At 41.7% G+C, this 14,415-nt stretch overlaps 1 protein-coding gene across 1 annotated transcript in view; it reads left to right on the plus strand.

Moving 5' to 3' along the window:
* The first annotated feature begins 13 nt into the window (after positions 1 to 13).
* SLC38A6 (solute carrier family 38 member 6) overlaps positions 14 to 14,415 on the plus strand; it is a 53,024-nt gene continuing 38,622 nt past the window's right edge. Inside the window, exons 1-5 of the mRNA XM_014595156.3 lie at positions 14 to 237; positions 399 to 520; positions 1,164 to 1,237; positions 6,242 to 6,294; positions 9,440 to 9,479. Coding sequence (XP_014450642.2) covers positions 109 to 237; positions 399 to 520; positions 1,164 to 1,237; positions 6,242 to 6,294; positions 9,440 to 9,479 — 418 coding nt within the window. The 5' untranslated portion in view covers positions 14 to 108. The remainder of the gene's footprint in view (positions 238 to 398; positions 521 to 1,163; positions 1,238 to 6,241; positions 6,295 to 9,439; positions 9,480 to 14,415) is intronic.

Below are 14,415 nucleotides of genomic sequence, written 5' to 3' on the forward strand. Positions count from 1 at the left end.
ATCGGCCCGGCCCCCTGGGGGCGTGGCCTCGCCTCAGCCCCGCCTCCAGCCTCTAGTCTGTCCCCCGCGCGGTGCCGCCGGCCGGGCTGGACCGGACCGTACCACACTATGCAGCGTGCGGACTGTACCATGCCGCGGGGGGCCGCCGCCATCAACAGCGAGCGCGGCTGGTACCTGTCGGCGCCGCAGCGGGAGGGCGGCGAGGAGGAGGAGAGCGCGCCGCTGCTGCCCGCCAGGGTGCGTGGGGGGGGGCGGGGGAGTGTTCTACCGTATTGACGTGATACAACCCGCATCCTCAGAACGGCGGGGGGGGTGTACCGTATTTACCCCATACAGCCGCAGCCTCAGGGCTGACTTGCTTGTTTTTTGCTAACTGGGCATGTTTGTTCTGTTCGCAGGCGCCCCCGGATCGCGGGAGCTCCTTTGGCTTCGCAGTGTTTAATTTAATGAATGCCATCATGGGAAGCGGGATACTCGGCTTATCCTACGCCATGGCCAACACGGGAATCATGGGCTTTAGGTAAGCCAACGCCCGGCGAAAGACCGAATGAATTGGAAAAGAAAGCTCCCGTTGCGGCGTGTAACCTGTTTCTCTGGGTAATTAAGAGCAAAGGGAGCTGCGGAGGCTCGTGTGTGGGAGAAACGAGTTATATTGCGTAAGACCTGGATGGCTCGTGCCTTTGCCATTCGCCAGCGAAGCTCTCGGCTCCCGTGTTACGTATCCAAATCCGGCCTGTGCGCGCGGCGACCAGCTCAAATTGCTGTCTCTAGCAATGCATTGGGGTCGGCTCCACTCCCGGTGCTGGGACGCTTCAGGCTGTCCCTCCGATTCCTCCCATAAGCGTCAAGTTTGCTAGTTTATATGTGCACACACATCCCATTTTTACTATGTGTGTATCTCAGGTGGGGTTTGAAAGGATTAACACAGGTTGCCTTTGCCCTCCGTGGGCAATGTACTCTAGCGGAGATAACAGTGTGAAGAGTGAGGAAACAGCAAATGCTGAGTAGGCCAGTAACCATATGAACTATAGTCAGCAGACAGCCGCAAAATGAGGAAATCCTGTCTCGTGATAGCTTCTTTCTTGTGAAAAAATCTCTGTTTAAAAAAAAAAAAAGGTTTGTATTTCAGATATTGCCTAAAACGTCAATATTTTGTATTTTAGTATCTTGCTGCTGATTGTCGCCAGCCTTGCTGCTTACTCGGTATTTCTGCTGCTTAATATGTGCATTCAGACAGGTAAGTGAAGAACATGCGCAGGACATTAATTTGTAGTTTATTTGTATCTCTTCTACGTGTCAAAGGCGTGACCGTGCAAATTCATTTTTATAATCGTGTCTTCCTATGTGATATAATGCATAATTCACTCAAGCTGCACTATTTTAAGTTTTCATATTCTTCGTTATTTACTTTGTCGTAAAGATGTGCATATAAACGCAGAGTTGAAGTATTGCCATAAACTCAAAACCACTTGAGATAAACATTTACATTTTCTGATTATTATGCAAAGTAGAATAGCTTGCAACCTTTCAGTAATCCTGAAATGAAAGGTCCTGTTTCTTTTAGCACTGTTTTTACATCTGCTAGATCGGATCAGTTCAGGAAAAGCAGCCACACAACCTTTTATATATTTATAAATGAAATATTAGGAGTATGTAATATTAACAGTAAACCTTTGATTGCCTACCTGCATTTCTAATCTACATTTGTTCACTTTGCTTATGGATACCTGTCAGCCTTAGTGACTTATTGGATCATCATCCACCCCATTGCATTTCGTATGCACTTTTGGTTCTTGTCTTAAAAATGGTCTGATGCTGAATGTCATCTGATTGTGATGCGATAAAGTATTAAATTATCCTAGTTCTAAGCAATTTATTTAGTAAAGATTTCAAAGAATAACCTCACATTTTCTGATACCTAATGGTTTTAATTCTTTCTTTTGTAAAACTGTTATTGCAACCTTAAGGTAGTCCCTTAATCTGTGATCTATATTGTAGCAAGAAGTTTCTGTCTGTAATCATCTGCCTTCTTATCGTTCCCATCTGTTCTCTGTTCTTCACCTTAAGGATGGTAGGAAAACTTCTCTTTCCTTATTGCCTTTGTCTTCCATAACTACCTTTGATCACTTGGATGACTGCTTCCTGATTCTGCTCAAGAGACAGCTGCTCCTGTCTTGTATATTTTCAGCAGAGGTAGGGTTATGTTTCTGTAAGATATTATTGACTGCGTGATACTTTTGGACTAAATTGTGGTCATCTTTTTCTCTCTAGTGAGTTAGGGTTACAAGATTTGGGTTACTCAGTAGGTAGCCTAAGAGTAAAAAGTTTTGAAAATTCCCCTTTATTGTGGTAATGGTGATTTTTATTTATATATATATGCGACTCTTCATAATCTTTTGATATATTTAAGATTTCTCATGGGAGGTATCCATAAGGTAATAGGACTGGGTTTTAGGTGATGCAAATTTTGTTTACAGGTTGGTGGTAAATTTGCAACAGGCTAGTGGTGAACTTGCAGCTGGCCCCAAGTCTCTCAGCTTTGTCCATTCCCTATCCCTGAAACTGGGTTAATAAAACTTCTTAGTTTCATTAGTTTATAGTGCTTTGTATAACGAGTTCAGAGAGCGGATGGAAAAACTCCTATACATGCTAAGTGGTATTATTTTTAGGATGCTGTTAGTAATTATCTTCATGGACAGCCCATTGCAAAGGAAATGCTGGAGGCAAGCCAAATGGATGGGGGGAAGGGAGGAGGAAAAGGCTATTAAAAAAAAGGAAGGAAAAAAGAAAGAAAAATATTTAATGTTGTCAACTTTGAGGAAGTAAGCCATCATTATATCCTGGGTCTCCAGATCATCATCTAAGAGTAATGTTACAAGTCTAGGCAGCCTTTTTAGTACAGATTGATTTAAGCAAGAAGCACCACCAGCATGACATGATGACAGACTTTTCAGTTAGTGATTGTTAATCAGCTAAGGTCTTGTTAGGTTACACTGGCACCAGAAATATGCTTCAGTACTGCACTAAGTAAAATTTTATTCAAATTCCTTGATTTTAAATTTACAGGCTTCAGTGTTTTCACGTGATTACTCTCAGCTTACACTTACTGTAGTTTGGTCAGCAGTTCTTCTAGAACAAATAAGTAATTTTTCTGTAGGAGAACATTCCAGGTCTTTTAATAAGAAACTGTTAAGTCTAAAAGGTTATGAAGTTGACCTGCTAGGCTTTTATCTTGGTGAAGTCTGTCGAATTCTTTATATGTGAGATACCTTTTTCAAAACAAAGAAGAAAAAAATTGCAGCAGGTTAGGTTTCATGGCCAGCACTACAATAATAGGCTAAGACATAGTCCAAAATTAGAAGGAAAGAGGCTTTAGTTTCAATTAACATTAAGCCATGAGTTGGGAAAACATTTTTAATGAATGAAAATTATAATGTTTGTAGTGTCCATAAGCTATCCGTTAAGGCAACATCACATCATGGTCGGATGGGTTGGGGGACAAATGTAGAAAAGAAACGATATACATCTGCCACTTCAGGTAAAGCTTCTCTAATAGTTGCACTATAGACAGAGATCGAGCTATATTAAGCACAGACATTTTAGTCATCATGTCTGATTTTTAGTAATATGTACCCAGGACACTGTGACGTTAAGTCTAGTTGCTAGTAGTGACCAAATGGCTTAGCACATAGCCACTGTAGTTTATACCCAGGCTTTGTGTGTTGATCACCAGTTACCATTCTTCAGCATAGTTTATTACCCTTATCTGTTTGGGGGACTAACCTATCAAAAAGCTGTACATATTCTGCAGGAGTAGAAATGTTTGAGCTGCTTCTACAACTTATGTAATATCTAATGTATGTATTCATCAGCCTTGCTAGTATCGTAATGATCGGTTTAACCTCCCGCGTGATAACTGGATGATTTCCATTCAGGGTTTCAGAAATCAAGTATTTGTGCCGACTTATCTTGTGTTTAAACCAATTCAGTTTATTATTTTGCACTTTATATTTTCAAATCAAACACATTTTTATATTTTTGAAAAATTAAGAATGCCATGCTGTTCACGGGACTTCATTTCTAGCACAGATAAAGAGTTAATACTTTAATCAGAAACTGAACTGTTGCATAAGCCTTCTTTTCTCTTTCTGTTGATGATTTGTTCATTCCTTTCCCATGAGTATTTATTACATATTTGTTCCTGCAGCAGTAGAAAGAACCCCTTCACAAGTATAGTGACTAGTTGGCCCTTTAGAATAATCTGTATTTCAAATGATCAAATGCCGTGTAAAGATATGAACAGGTAACAATACAGAATAGAACATAACAGGTCAGGTTTCTTACACTACTGCAGAACATGAATAACTCCAAAGCTGACGGCGCGCATTTACACTGAGAGCAGACTGGCCCATCTTATTGTAGCATAATGTTGATGGCAGTATTAGAGAGGTGTATCTAAAACACAGGGCTTCTGAGAAGAATGAGCATTAGTTATTTTCTGTTGTACGTTACACTGATCTTGCTGGACTCGGAGCTTTACAGGCAGATAAGATTCTGCTTCTGTCTTGAGAACGTCACAATCTGAGGCTGCAGTCCTGTAGTCTGATCCATGTGGGTTTATTCTTTATGGAAGCAGATATCACCTGTCATTGTTTTTGTGCCACCATCAAACAAAAATGCTATGGGGGCACAAAGCGAAAGCAAAAAGACATCCGTACCCTTTGTCAGGCTGCAGTGTGGTTGCAATCAAAGGTAGCAATAACTTGTGCTGTTTTATTGCAGTGGGCATCTATTTGCTTTATGATGAAAGAGTGAGGACAGCCCAGAGCTGCCTGCATTCTCCAGCTGCCCCGGGCAGGTGCTCTGGGGGCTTGAAGGGCCTGATCCTGTGCACCTTGTGAATTCCCCAGCAGAATCAGGCCCCTCAAGCCCTGGGAGTGCCTGTCTGGATTTCCCCACTTATTGAGGTTGCCCTGTGGTGTACTGATGGGGGCTAGGGGGGGCCATGGCCCCCAGGTGCTGGCCTGGGGGGTGGTGGGTGCCGGTCAGAGAGGCCAGAGCGCCTCTCGCATTTGATTTGTGGCCCACCCACCCGTGCAGTGGGTTGTGGCCGTCTTCGGCTGTTCCAGCTGGAAATTTCAGCTGGCACCCCTCCCCGCGTGCCTGGCGTGCCACGCTGATAATTCCCCCGCGGACGTGCCGTGGGACAGGAGACAGGGCCCCGCATAGGCTGATTTGCTTCAAGCCCTGCACCCTGCTCGGATCATCCCGGGGGGGGTGGAGAGGCACAAATGCAGGCGATTGACGCCAGGTGCCGGCGACCCTCGGTACACAACTGAGGTTGCCCCTTGGATCTCAGGGGTGCGCCTCTAAGTAGGGAAACCCCAACTACCCCGTTTTACTGAAGCATGCCCGAGAGATCCTGGCAACATCTCAGTAAGTGCAGAAAAGCTGGGCAGGCCCTCCCAGGGCATGAGGCACCCGATGGGGCACAGGATGGGGCTCTTCAAGTCCTAGGAGAACATGTCACCCTTTGTCCTGCAGCATCAACAGGCAAGGCAATGAATGACGTGTGTTTTATCTCTGGTACTTGTGTAAAAATCTTCTCTGTCAGGTTAGGTTGTAGGGTTGGGACCTATATGTTCATGTAAGAGAAGGCGAGATGGTAATATGTGCAACAAAGGGGCCAGAAGATGGGGAAGTGCGGGAAGGAAAGTAGACAAGTATTAGAACAATAAATGTACGAAGTTTTAAGCCGGACATTTTTTTTTTTTTAACCTCTGAATTCTTGCAACTGGTTGAACACCCAGCAGCAGCAGGCTGCACATTCATGTCACCTAAATAGAAAGAAGTTTACACTTTTTTGAAAACACTTGAATTTCTGGTAGCAAAATGCAGAGCAATGGTGCAAAAACTGTTTTGTTCCAGATGAACCCTTTTTGGAGTTTCCAGCAAATGACTAGAGGTTGTTTTCAGTTGAAACCCAAGCTACATATAGAATCCTTTGATATAAATCAGGGGATTACCTATGAAGGTGGTCATAAGTTCAGATCTTACTGTGTACCGCGTTCCATTGTAAATGTTCTTGCAGATCCTTGATACTGCAAGGTGCAGCTCTCCTGGAGGCAGGGCTTCATAAACGGAAATTATAAGATACTATAGTTTTCTTTTTCTAGGGAAGAGAACCTGATATTAATAACAAAGTGAATACGAAGTGGATTTTTCTTTCTTTTTTTAACAGCTGTCACTTCTTACGAAGATCTTGGCCTCTTTGCATTTGGGTCACCCGGGAAGGTAACATTTTTATATATTGTCCATCTAGTTCTTTGTTTTTATTATAACTCTGAGAAACACTCTGTTGATGCATAATTGCCGTTCAGGAAACAGAAATGGACCAAAAATTTAGTTCATCTTAGAGCAGCTGTCCTTAGTGATGGTGGCTTATTCTGTCTAAATGTGAAGAAATCTTTGTTATTGTCTGGTTTTGTGCTGTTTTCTAGATACAGCACTGGTATTTGTCACTCCACACTAGTTTGCATTACCGACAAATCTGCTTAATACACCGCTCCTAGTGTTATATGCTGACATTCAGATTCTTTGCAGTATTACCCCATAACCTATTTAGAGCCCCTTCCAGTGATTTATCACAGTGCTTTGATCCTTAGTAAGAAAACTTAGTTAAGTATAAATGCTAGATGTAAGGTGAATATTATAATTAAATCAGACAGAATGTAAGACGTGTACCATTAATGTAATGATCACTTCAGAAAAATAATAGTTATTCTTCAGAATCCATCCTAAAGGCTCTTTTTGGAACTAGAGTAAAAATGTGCTACTTCCATAACCATTAATGGATGGCTTATTGGTAGCATTTGCTTAATAACTAGCTTTGTCCAATGGTGTGTACAGTACATGCAAAAAAAAAATGCTAGTAGTGGTAATATGTGTTTCTTTGGGGGTTTGTGTGTTCAATGAGGGTGGGGGTCAGGGAGGAAGCTTATTAAATATTTACACATTTTGCATTACTATGAATACATTTTCAGTGGAGTGACCGTGAAAGCAGGGCTGTAACAAGTTGAAATAAAGTTGTCTGATTTACAAAAATTGTTAATGATATTTTGCCTCTAAAATGATTTTCTGGAAGTTGGCCAAAAAAAACCCCAACAGAAGCATGCATATAGGGAAGTAGTTTAATTGGCTATACTCTGATCTTTTTTGGGGTGTAACTAGGATTCAGATCTGACTCATTATTGTGTATAACTTCCATTAGCCTTAATAAGCAGATGATGACTCTAGTCTTTGGACATCGACGTCAGTTGATCAAAATGAAGATAAAACCGATTACCTCAACTAGCAGCAAATCTTGGTATTAACAAAATATGAGCTTGATATTTGCATTGTTCTGCCCATTCTACATGTGTTAAACATGAGGTATCAGAACCAGAAATGTAGGGCTTGAAAGGACCTCAAAAGGTCATTTAGTATCTTGTCCTACTTCGAGACCAGGATTAAGTCTGACCTAGACTATCCTGAAAGATGTTCGTCTAAACTATTCTTAAAAACCTACAAGACAGGAAATTTCATAACCTCTTTAAGTTGCCTGGGCCACTAGCTAACATATAGGATAATTATAACTATCCTTATAATTAGGAAGGTCTTTTTTTTAGCGTAGGATGGAATCAAAATCTTTGGTGCAAGCAAAGCCAGGTTCTTCTTGTCCCGATCTCCCTTTTCTCCCCCGTTGTCAATGAGAACAATCGATCACCATCTTTTTTTATAACAATCTTTCCCACATAGGAAAACTGTGTGTCCCCTCTGTGTACTGTTTCCTAGACTAAACAAACTTGATTCCTTCCAACTTTCCTTCTAAGGCATATAAACTAAACCTTCTTTGCTTGTTCTGTGCTGGGTTCTCTCTAATTTCTGTACATCTTTCTTACAGTCGGGGACACAAAGCAGAATGATGTACTTTACCTGGCGCCTCCCCAGTGCCAAGTATCATGGAATAATTATTTCCTGGGTTTTACACAATGCTCCTGTCGGTGCTTCCTAGAATGAGATTTGACTCTCTTGCAGCAACCTCATATTGCAGATTTGTATTCAGTTAATGGTGCTCTACAACCCCAAGCTCCTTTCCTGCAGTACTGTTACTTATTTTGTATTTGTGTATTTGATTGTTCTTTCCTAAGTAGCGCTTTACACTTACATTAACCTTATTCCATTGATTTTGGACTCTATCTCCAATTCCCCACAACTCATTTTGAATCTCATTCCTGTTCTCCAACAAGTTCGTAACCCGTGTCAGCTTGCTGTCATTCACGGTGTCTATAAATATGTTCTCCATTCTGTCATACAAGTCCGTAATGAACAGCTGTAAAGTTGCCCATAAGGTGGGTGTACTTCAACATTATTTCTCTAATTTTGCTTATGAAAACACATGTTTTCTGCTATTGGATATTTTGCTGCTGGGAAGCTCAAGTTTTTATGGGAGCTGGACATGTATCACCCTTGCCTTGGCAAGTAGCAAGATTTCCATGCTGCTTAAAAACATCTAATAAATACCATCTTGTGGGTTTTTTTACTCAGTTTAGTTGTGACATAATATTAGTTTCCACTACTTATGACACATTACAACCAGAAGTTAATTTTTTAAAGTACCTGACAAGTAGGAATTCCAGCTTTGAAGTGCTATGCAGATGCGGGTCAGAATTTTTAATCAAAGGTGTCTACAGCATTTTGGCTTTTATATATTTTTTTTCTATCTTGGTTTTCCCTTAGTGACCATCAGCGTAGTGTTTATATGCTATTTTTTGTGTGGGAACAAATGTAACCACGGCCCCAAACAATGAGTAATACACGTTGGAATTAAAGTGAAAGGAAACCAAGATGCCAGTCGGAAAAACTTGATTTGAGAAAATCCTTTTTTTTTTTTTTCCCCCTGACCTGTGAAAGTCGGTTACACTCTGGTTCAATACAAATGCTTTTATGGTCAGCAAATTTACAAATCTGATTCAGAGGACGCTTCCTAACTTTTTAAAGATTGTGAAGTTCAGAACTATCGCTGTGATCGTTTGTGGGCTTTGAGATGGGCAAGTAATACATAAAACTTTCCCTTCAGAGGTGAATGGCAATTTGGTCAAATAAAACTCAATTATATCATCAGTGTTTTTAAAGGCAAGCCATCTGCAGAGCAGACTTCTTGGTGTAACAACTCTGTCATCTCAAATGTGGTATGTCTCAGTAGAGCTTCTTTGCTTTTATACATTAGTTTCTGCGTGCTAAACCACAGTCATGAATCAGAAGACAACTTTCTTTCAGTTCCAGTTATCACTTCTGCATCTGTTTTTGGTCAAGATGATCAGTATCTTATGACTGATATAGGCAGAAGTTCTGTTTTTCCTTTTCCTTACCCTTGCTAATGAAATAATTTATTTTATAGGTTCTTGTGGCCAGTACAATAATCATCCAGAATATTGGAGGTAAGAAATTTCACATTCAGATTGCAGTGGAGTGTGTGTGTGTTTTGGAGCTGTGTATACACAGAGGGCAAATTGTAAGGAACATCTTGAGAAGCTGGATATCTTCAAGTCAGCCGGCCCTGACAATATTCACCCCAGGGTACTCAAGGAGCTGGCGAGCATCATAGCCCAGCCTCTAGCGCAGATCTTTGAAAACTCTTGGCGCTCTGGTGTAGTGCCCGAAGACTGGAAGAAGGCCAACGTGGTGCCTATCTTCAAGAAAGGGAGGAAAGTGGATCCGGCTAACTATAGGCCCATCAGCCTGACTTCTGTCCCGGGGAAGATCTTAGAAAAGTTTATTAAGGAGGCCATCCTTAATGGACTGGCCGACGCCAACATCTTAAGGGATAGCCAGCACGGGTTTGTTGCGGGTAGGTCTTGCTTGACCAATCTCATTTCCTTCTACGACCAGGTGACCTATCACCTGGACAAGGGAGATGAGATTGATGTCATATATCTTGACTTCAAAAAAGCCTTCGATCTGGTGTCCCATGATCGTCTCTTGGAGAAACTGGCCAATTGTCGCCTTGGGTCCCCCACGATCCACTGGCTGGAAAATTGGCTCCGGGGTCGGACCCAGAGGGTAGTAATTGATGGAAATCACTCATCGTGGTGTCCTGTGACCAGCGGGGTCCCCCAAGGCTCTATCCTTGGACCTGTATTGTTCAACATCTTCATTAATGATGTGGACGCTGGAGTCAGAAGTGGACTGGCCAAGTTCGCCGATGACACCAAACTTTGGGGCAAAGCATCCACACCAGAAGACAGGCGGATGATCCAGGCTGACCTGGACAGGCTCAGCAAGTGGGCGGATGAGAATCTGATGGTGTTCAATGCCGATAAATGCAAGGTTCTCCACCTTGGGGAAAAAAAACCCGCAGCATCCTTATAGGCTTGGCAGTGCTATGTTGGTTAGCACTATGGAAGAAAGAGACTTGGGGGTCATCATTGACCACAAGATGAACGTGAGCCTGCAATGCGATGCTGCGGCTAGTAAAGCGACCAAAACGCTGGCTTGCATCCATAGATGCTTCTCAAGCAAATCCCGGGACGTCATTCTCCCCCTGTACTCGGCCTTAGTGAGGCCGCAGCTGGAGTACTGCGTCCAGTTTTGGGCTCCACAATTCAAAAAGGATGTGGAGAAGCTTGAGAGAGTCCAGAGAAGAGCCACGCACATAATCAGAGGTCAGGGAAGCAGACCCTACGATGACAGGCTGAGAGCCCTGGGTCTCTTTAGCCTGGAAAAGCGCAGGTTCAGGGGTGATCTGATGGCCACCTACAAGTTTATCAGGGGTGACCACCAGTATCTGGGGGAACGTTTGTTCACCAGAGCGCCCCAAGGGATGACGAGGACGAATGGTCACAAACTACTACAAGACCGTTTCAGGCTGGACATAAGGAAGAATTTCTTTACTGTCCGAGCCCCCAAGGTCTGGAACAGCCTGCCACCGGAGGTTGTTCAAGCGCCTTCATTGAACACCTTCAAGATGAAACTGGATGCTTATCTTGCTGGGATCCTATGACCCCAGCTGACGTCCTGCCCTTTGGGCAGGGGGCTGGACTCGATGATCTTCCGAGGTCCCTTTCAGCCCTAATGTCTATGAAATCTATGAAATCTATGAAGTGAAAAAATACATGAGAGGGGCTGACAGAGGAAGTCTAAGGTTACAGTTTTTGCTAGCTCAAGGACTGTAGTAGGTGTGCTTTTTCACATCCTATGTTCTTTATTTGTTAGGCATGTGATGCATATCACCATTGAAGTGTGTAGCCTTTGCCTTTCATTACTGGGAGACCGTAGGATTTTGTGTGTACTAAATTCATGATAGTTTCCTTTGTTCAACATTTTGTCTTCAGCGTGTGTGTGTGTATACAAATGTGTGTTATCCTTCATAAAATAACTTTTTTCATTGTAATTTGTTTTATCATCAGCCAGTCTAGCTCTATCGCTCTTTTAACCAAGCTCCATAGTACAATCCTTAATAATAATACGATTCCTCTTGATAAGAAGCCACCAGCAACATAACTTTAAGCATCTAAAACGCTGTTAATGTCTAGCCTATAAGAAAAGTAGTTGTGTCCACCACAGTATTAGGAGAAGAATTAAAAACCAGAGTATTAAAAACTAAATAAATAAAAACAGGTTGCTTTATAAGAAAGAGGTAGAGGACATTGACTGGACTTCTGTTTTAATGCTAACATTTAAACTTGGCAGTATCCTGAATTTTTTTTCCTCCTGGATAAAAACAGGAAATGAGTTGAAAGCAAACCAGAGAGTAGGAGAAAGGGTGTGGATAGTCATTTAATAGTGACTGAGAGAAACAATGTTCCAGTGCCTGTCTGTAGGCCAGGCACTCTTCTAATCGCTGCAAAATAGACCTGGGACTAGACCAAGTAAGTGTTTTTACAATTACATTAGTAGCTTTCCTTGTACAAAACCTTCAAATAGTGGAAAAGTATTAATTTAAATGGCTATAAAAACGATGCTGTTCATTTCAGACAGGAATGAACACATTAATTCCAAAGTTTAAAGATTATTTATCCATTCAGGTTTTACAGGACTTTATGTAGCAATGAACACATTTTTTAATTTCCTTTCACATTCAAGTGGACCTCTAAATAAACACTGTTAGACAAGGAGGGAATACAAAGGGAAGGTTCATGCAACACTGGGATCCAGTACAAGACTGTGTGGTCAAAGGAAATTTGAATCTTATTTCTTCCTCATAACAGTTCATAACCTTCTCTGTGTGTCAGTTTTAATAGAACTCAGTTTTGTAACCCTAGAGGCCCATGCTGTTGCATGTTGGATATTATCAAACGACTTATTCCATCTTTTGTTGTGGACTTACTTCTCTGCCAGGAACCTGACCCTGGTTTGCCAAGAATTTCATTTCTGTTTAACTTATTTAATTCAAGAAGCAGCTTTCACAATTGGAAAATATTCTTTCAAGTGTTTAAAATGCCCATCACTCCAAATCCTCTGTGTTTTGGCTCTCTGGATTTCAGTGGGAAGATCCTTTGTGCAGGAGTAATGCAGGTATTTTGCTCATTCCAAACATTGGCTTCCTCGCAAAGATTAACCCATTTCAAACACGCTTGGGGAAAGTTACCAAACTGAACACACGCAGCGTTGTTAATTAATGCTTCTGCCTCCACGCAGAGATATTCTGCCTTGTCCCCGAGTGGGGTGGAAAGTGTGGCCTTCATAGCACCTTGCACCGTTCTGGGCACCCTGTGGATGCTTCGTGCAGAATGGGGTAAATCGAGGGGAGTAATGATTTGTCTATCCAGGACAGAAGATGCAGACCATCTGGATTTCCATGTGGAAACACTGCTCCCAGCTGTGTTAACTCTCCCTAGATCCTGTTACTTCTACAGTTCAGCCTCCGGGGGCCTGGCCAGTAGCAGCATGGTTCTTGGAAAACATGCTGTTAAGGGAAAGCTGGGAGCTGGAGCAGCAGTGTGGTATCAGGAGCCCCTAGTGCAGACAGCTCTCCTGTGACCTGAGAAATTCCCAGGATGTGGGGGTATTAGGAGACCCTTCCCCATGAAAGCTGTATCTGCCATCAAGCCCTTGACCCTTGAGGAAGCAATCAAGATGCGAGAAGTTTTCTAGCCTCTTTCTCCCCTTCCATGAGTTTCTTGATGGGAGAGGTCAAGTCTTAGTTTAGTTTGCCCTGGAATGGGTGCCACTGGATTTAGCAATGCAGCATTTGCATTGAGCCTCGCCTCGCCAGTGCAATTAAGTAGTCCTTTCCTTTTGTTCCTTTGCATCCATCTGGAGGAACCAGCCGGGCCGTGCCCCTTCGGCAGACTTCCAAGCTCTGTCAACATCTTTAATTTCAGAGCAAGGCTAAAAATAAAATCGTTTTCTCTGATTACCTCCTCCATCATCAGAGCTGAATACATTGCATCATATGGTATCTCATTACAAAAAAGATGGGAGGGCAGCAGATAATGAATGATGGTTTGAGATAAAATAAGCCACTTTACTGGGGTTATTCTCACAGTCATAATGCATTCTAGGCATTTCATTATCTCTAAGAATAACTATAATGTATAAATATGATTTACATTTGGCTTTTTTGGGATATTTTAAATAAACTTGTTTAAAAGGATGTCTTGAATGTTTTGGGGTTTTTTTCATAGTTTTTTTTTCTCGTGGTTTTATTAAAAAAAAGTGAAAGTGGATTTATTTTTAGTATCTTAACTTCACACATTCAATGACTCTTCAGTGCAGGGGTGCTAATTTTCCTAATGTATGAAGATGCATTTAAACAGTGTCACATAGTTAAGAAAAATAGATAGTGTGTCAAATTTGGGGTCTGCTTTGGAAAGCGTCCTTCTTTTTTATCATCTTTTTGACAAATTATCAGACTCCTGGGGATTCAACAGTGACTTTTAGGATTTATCACCTTGTTTAATATTTTTAAATACAATGGTTTCATCTGTTGTTGCACAGAGACAAAAAAAATCAACATTTAAGCAGGGGGGTTGCTTTTATTTGAAATTCTGTAGTGTGTGCGCCACATATTCAAGCAGTGCTAATTGAATAGTCCATCAAAGTATCCAAAGATAGGTATGGATCTGAAAAATTGGCATTAACATTATTATGTCCTAGTTATTTTTAAGACTACAAGATTTAAAAAGTGAAACCAGTCAACATTATTTGTGTATTCTGGTCATTTTGAAACAGGCGTATCTAAATGTTCTTTAAAATAAAATAAAAAAATCCTACAGCCTAATAGTTTGTAACATATTTTTACTTTATAAAGTGATATAAGCATCCCAAATATAGAACGTCGAAAACAACGGCAAAATTAACCTAGCCTTCCCTACAGCAAAATTCAAGTATTACTATAAATGAGATCAACAGTTAGCAATCTTTTAAGGCTGC

Source organism: Alligator mississippiensis, chromosome 2, assembly GCF_030867095.1.
Source record: "Alligator mississippiensis isolate rAllMis1 chromosome 2, rAllMis1, whole genome shotgun sequence".
Classification (NCBI taxonomy): domain Eukaryota; kingdom Metazoa; phylum Chordata; order Crocodylia; family Alligatoridae; genus Alligator; species Alligator mississippiensis.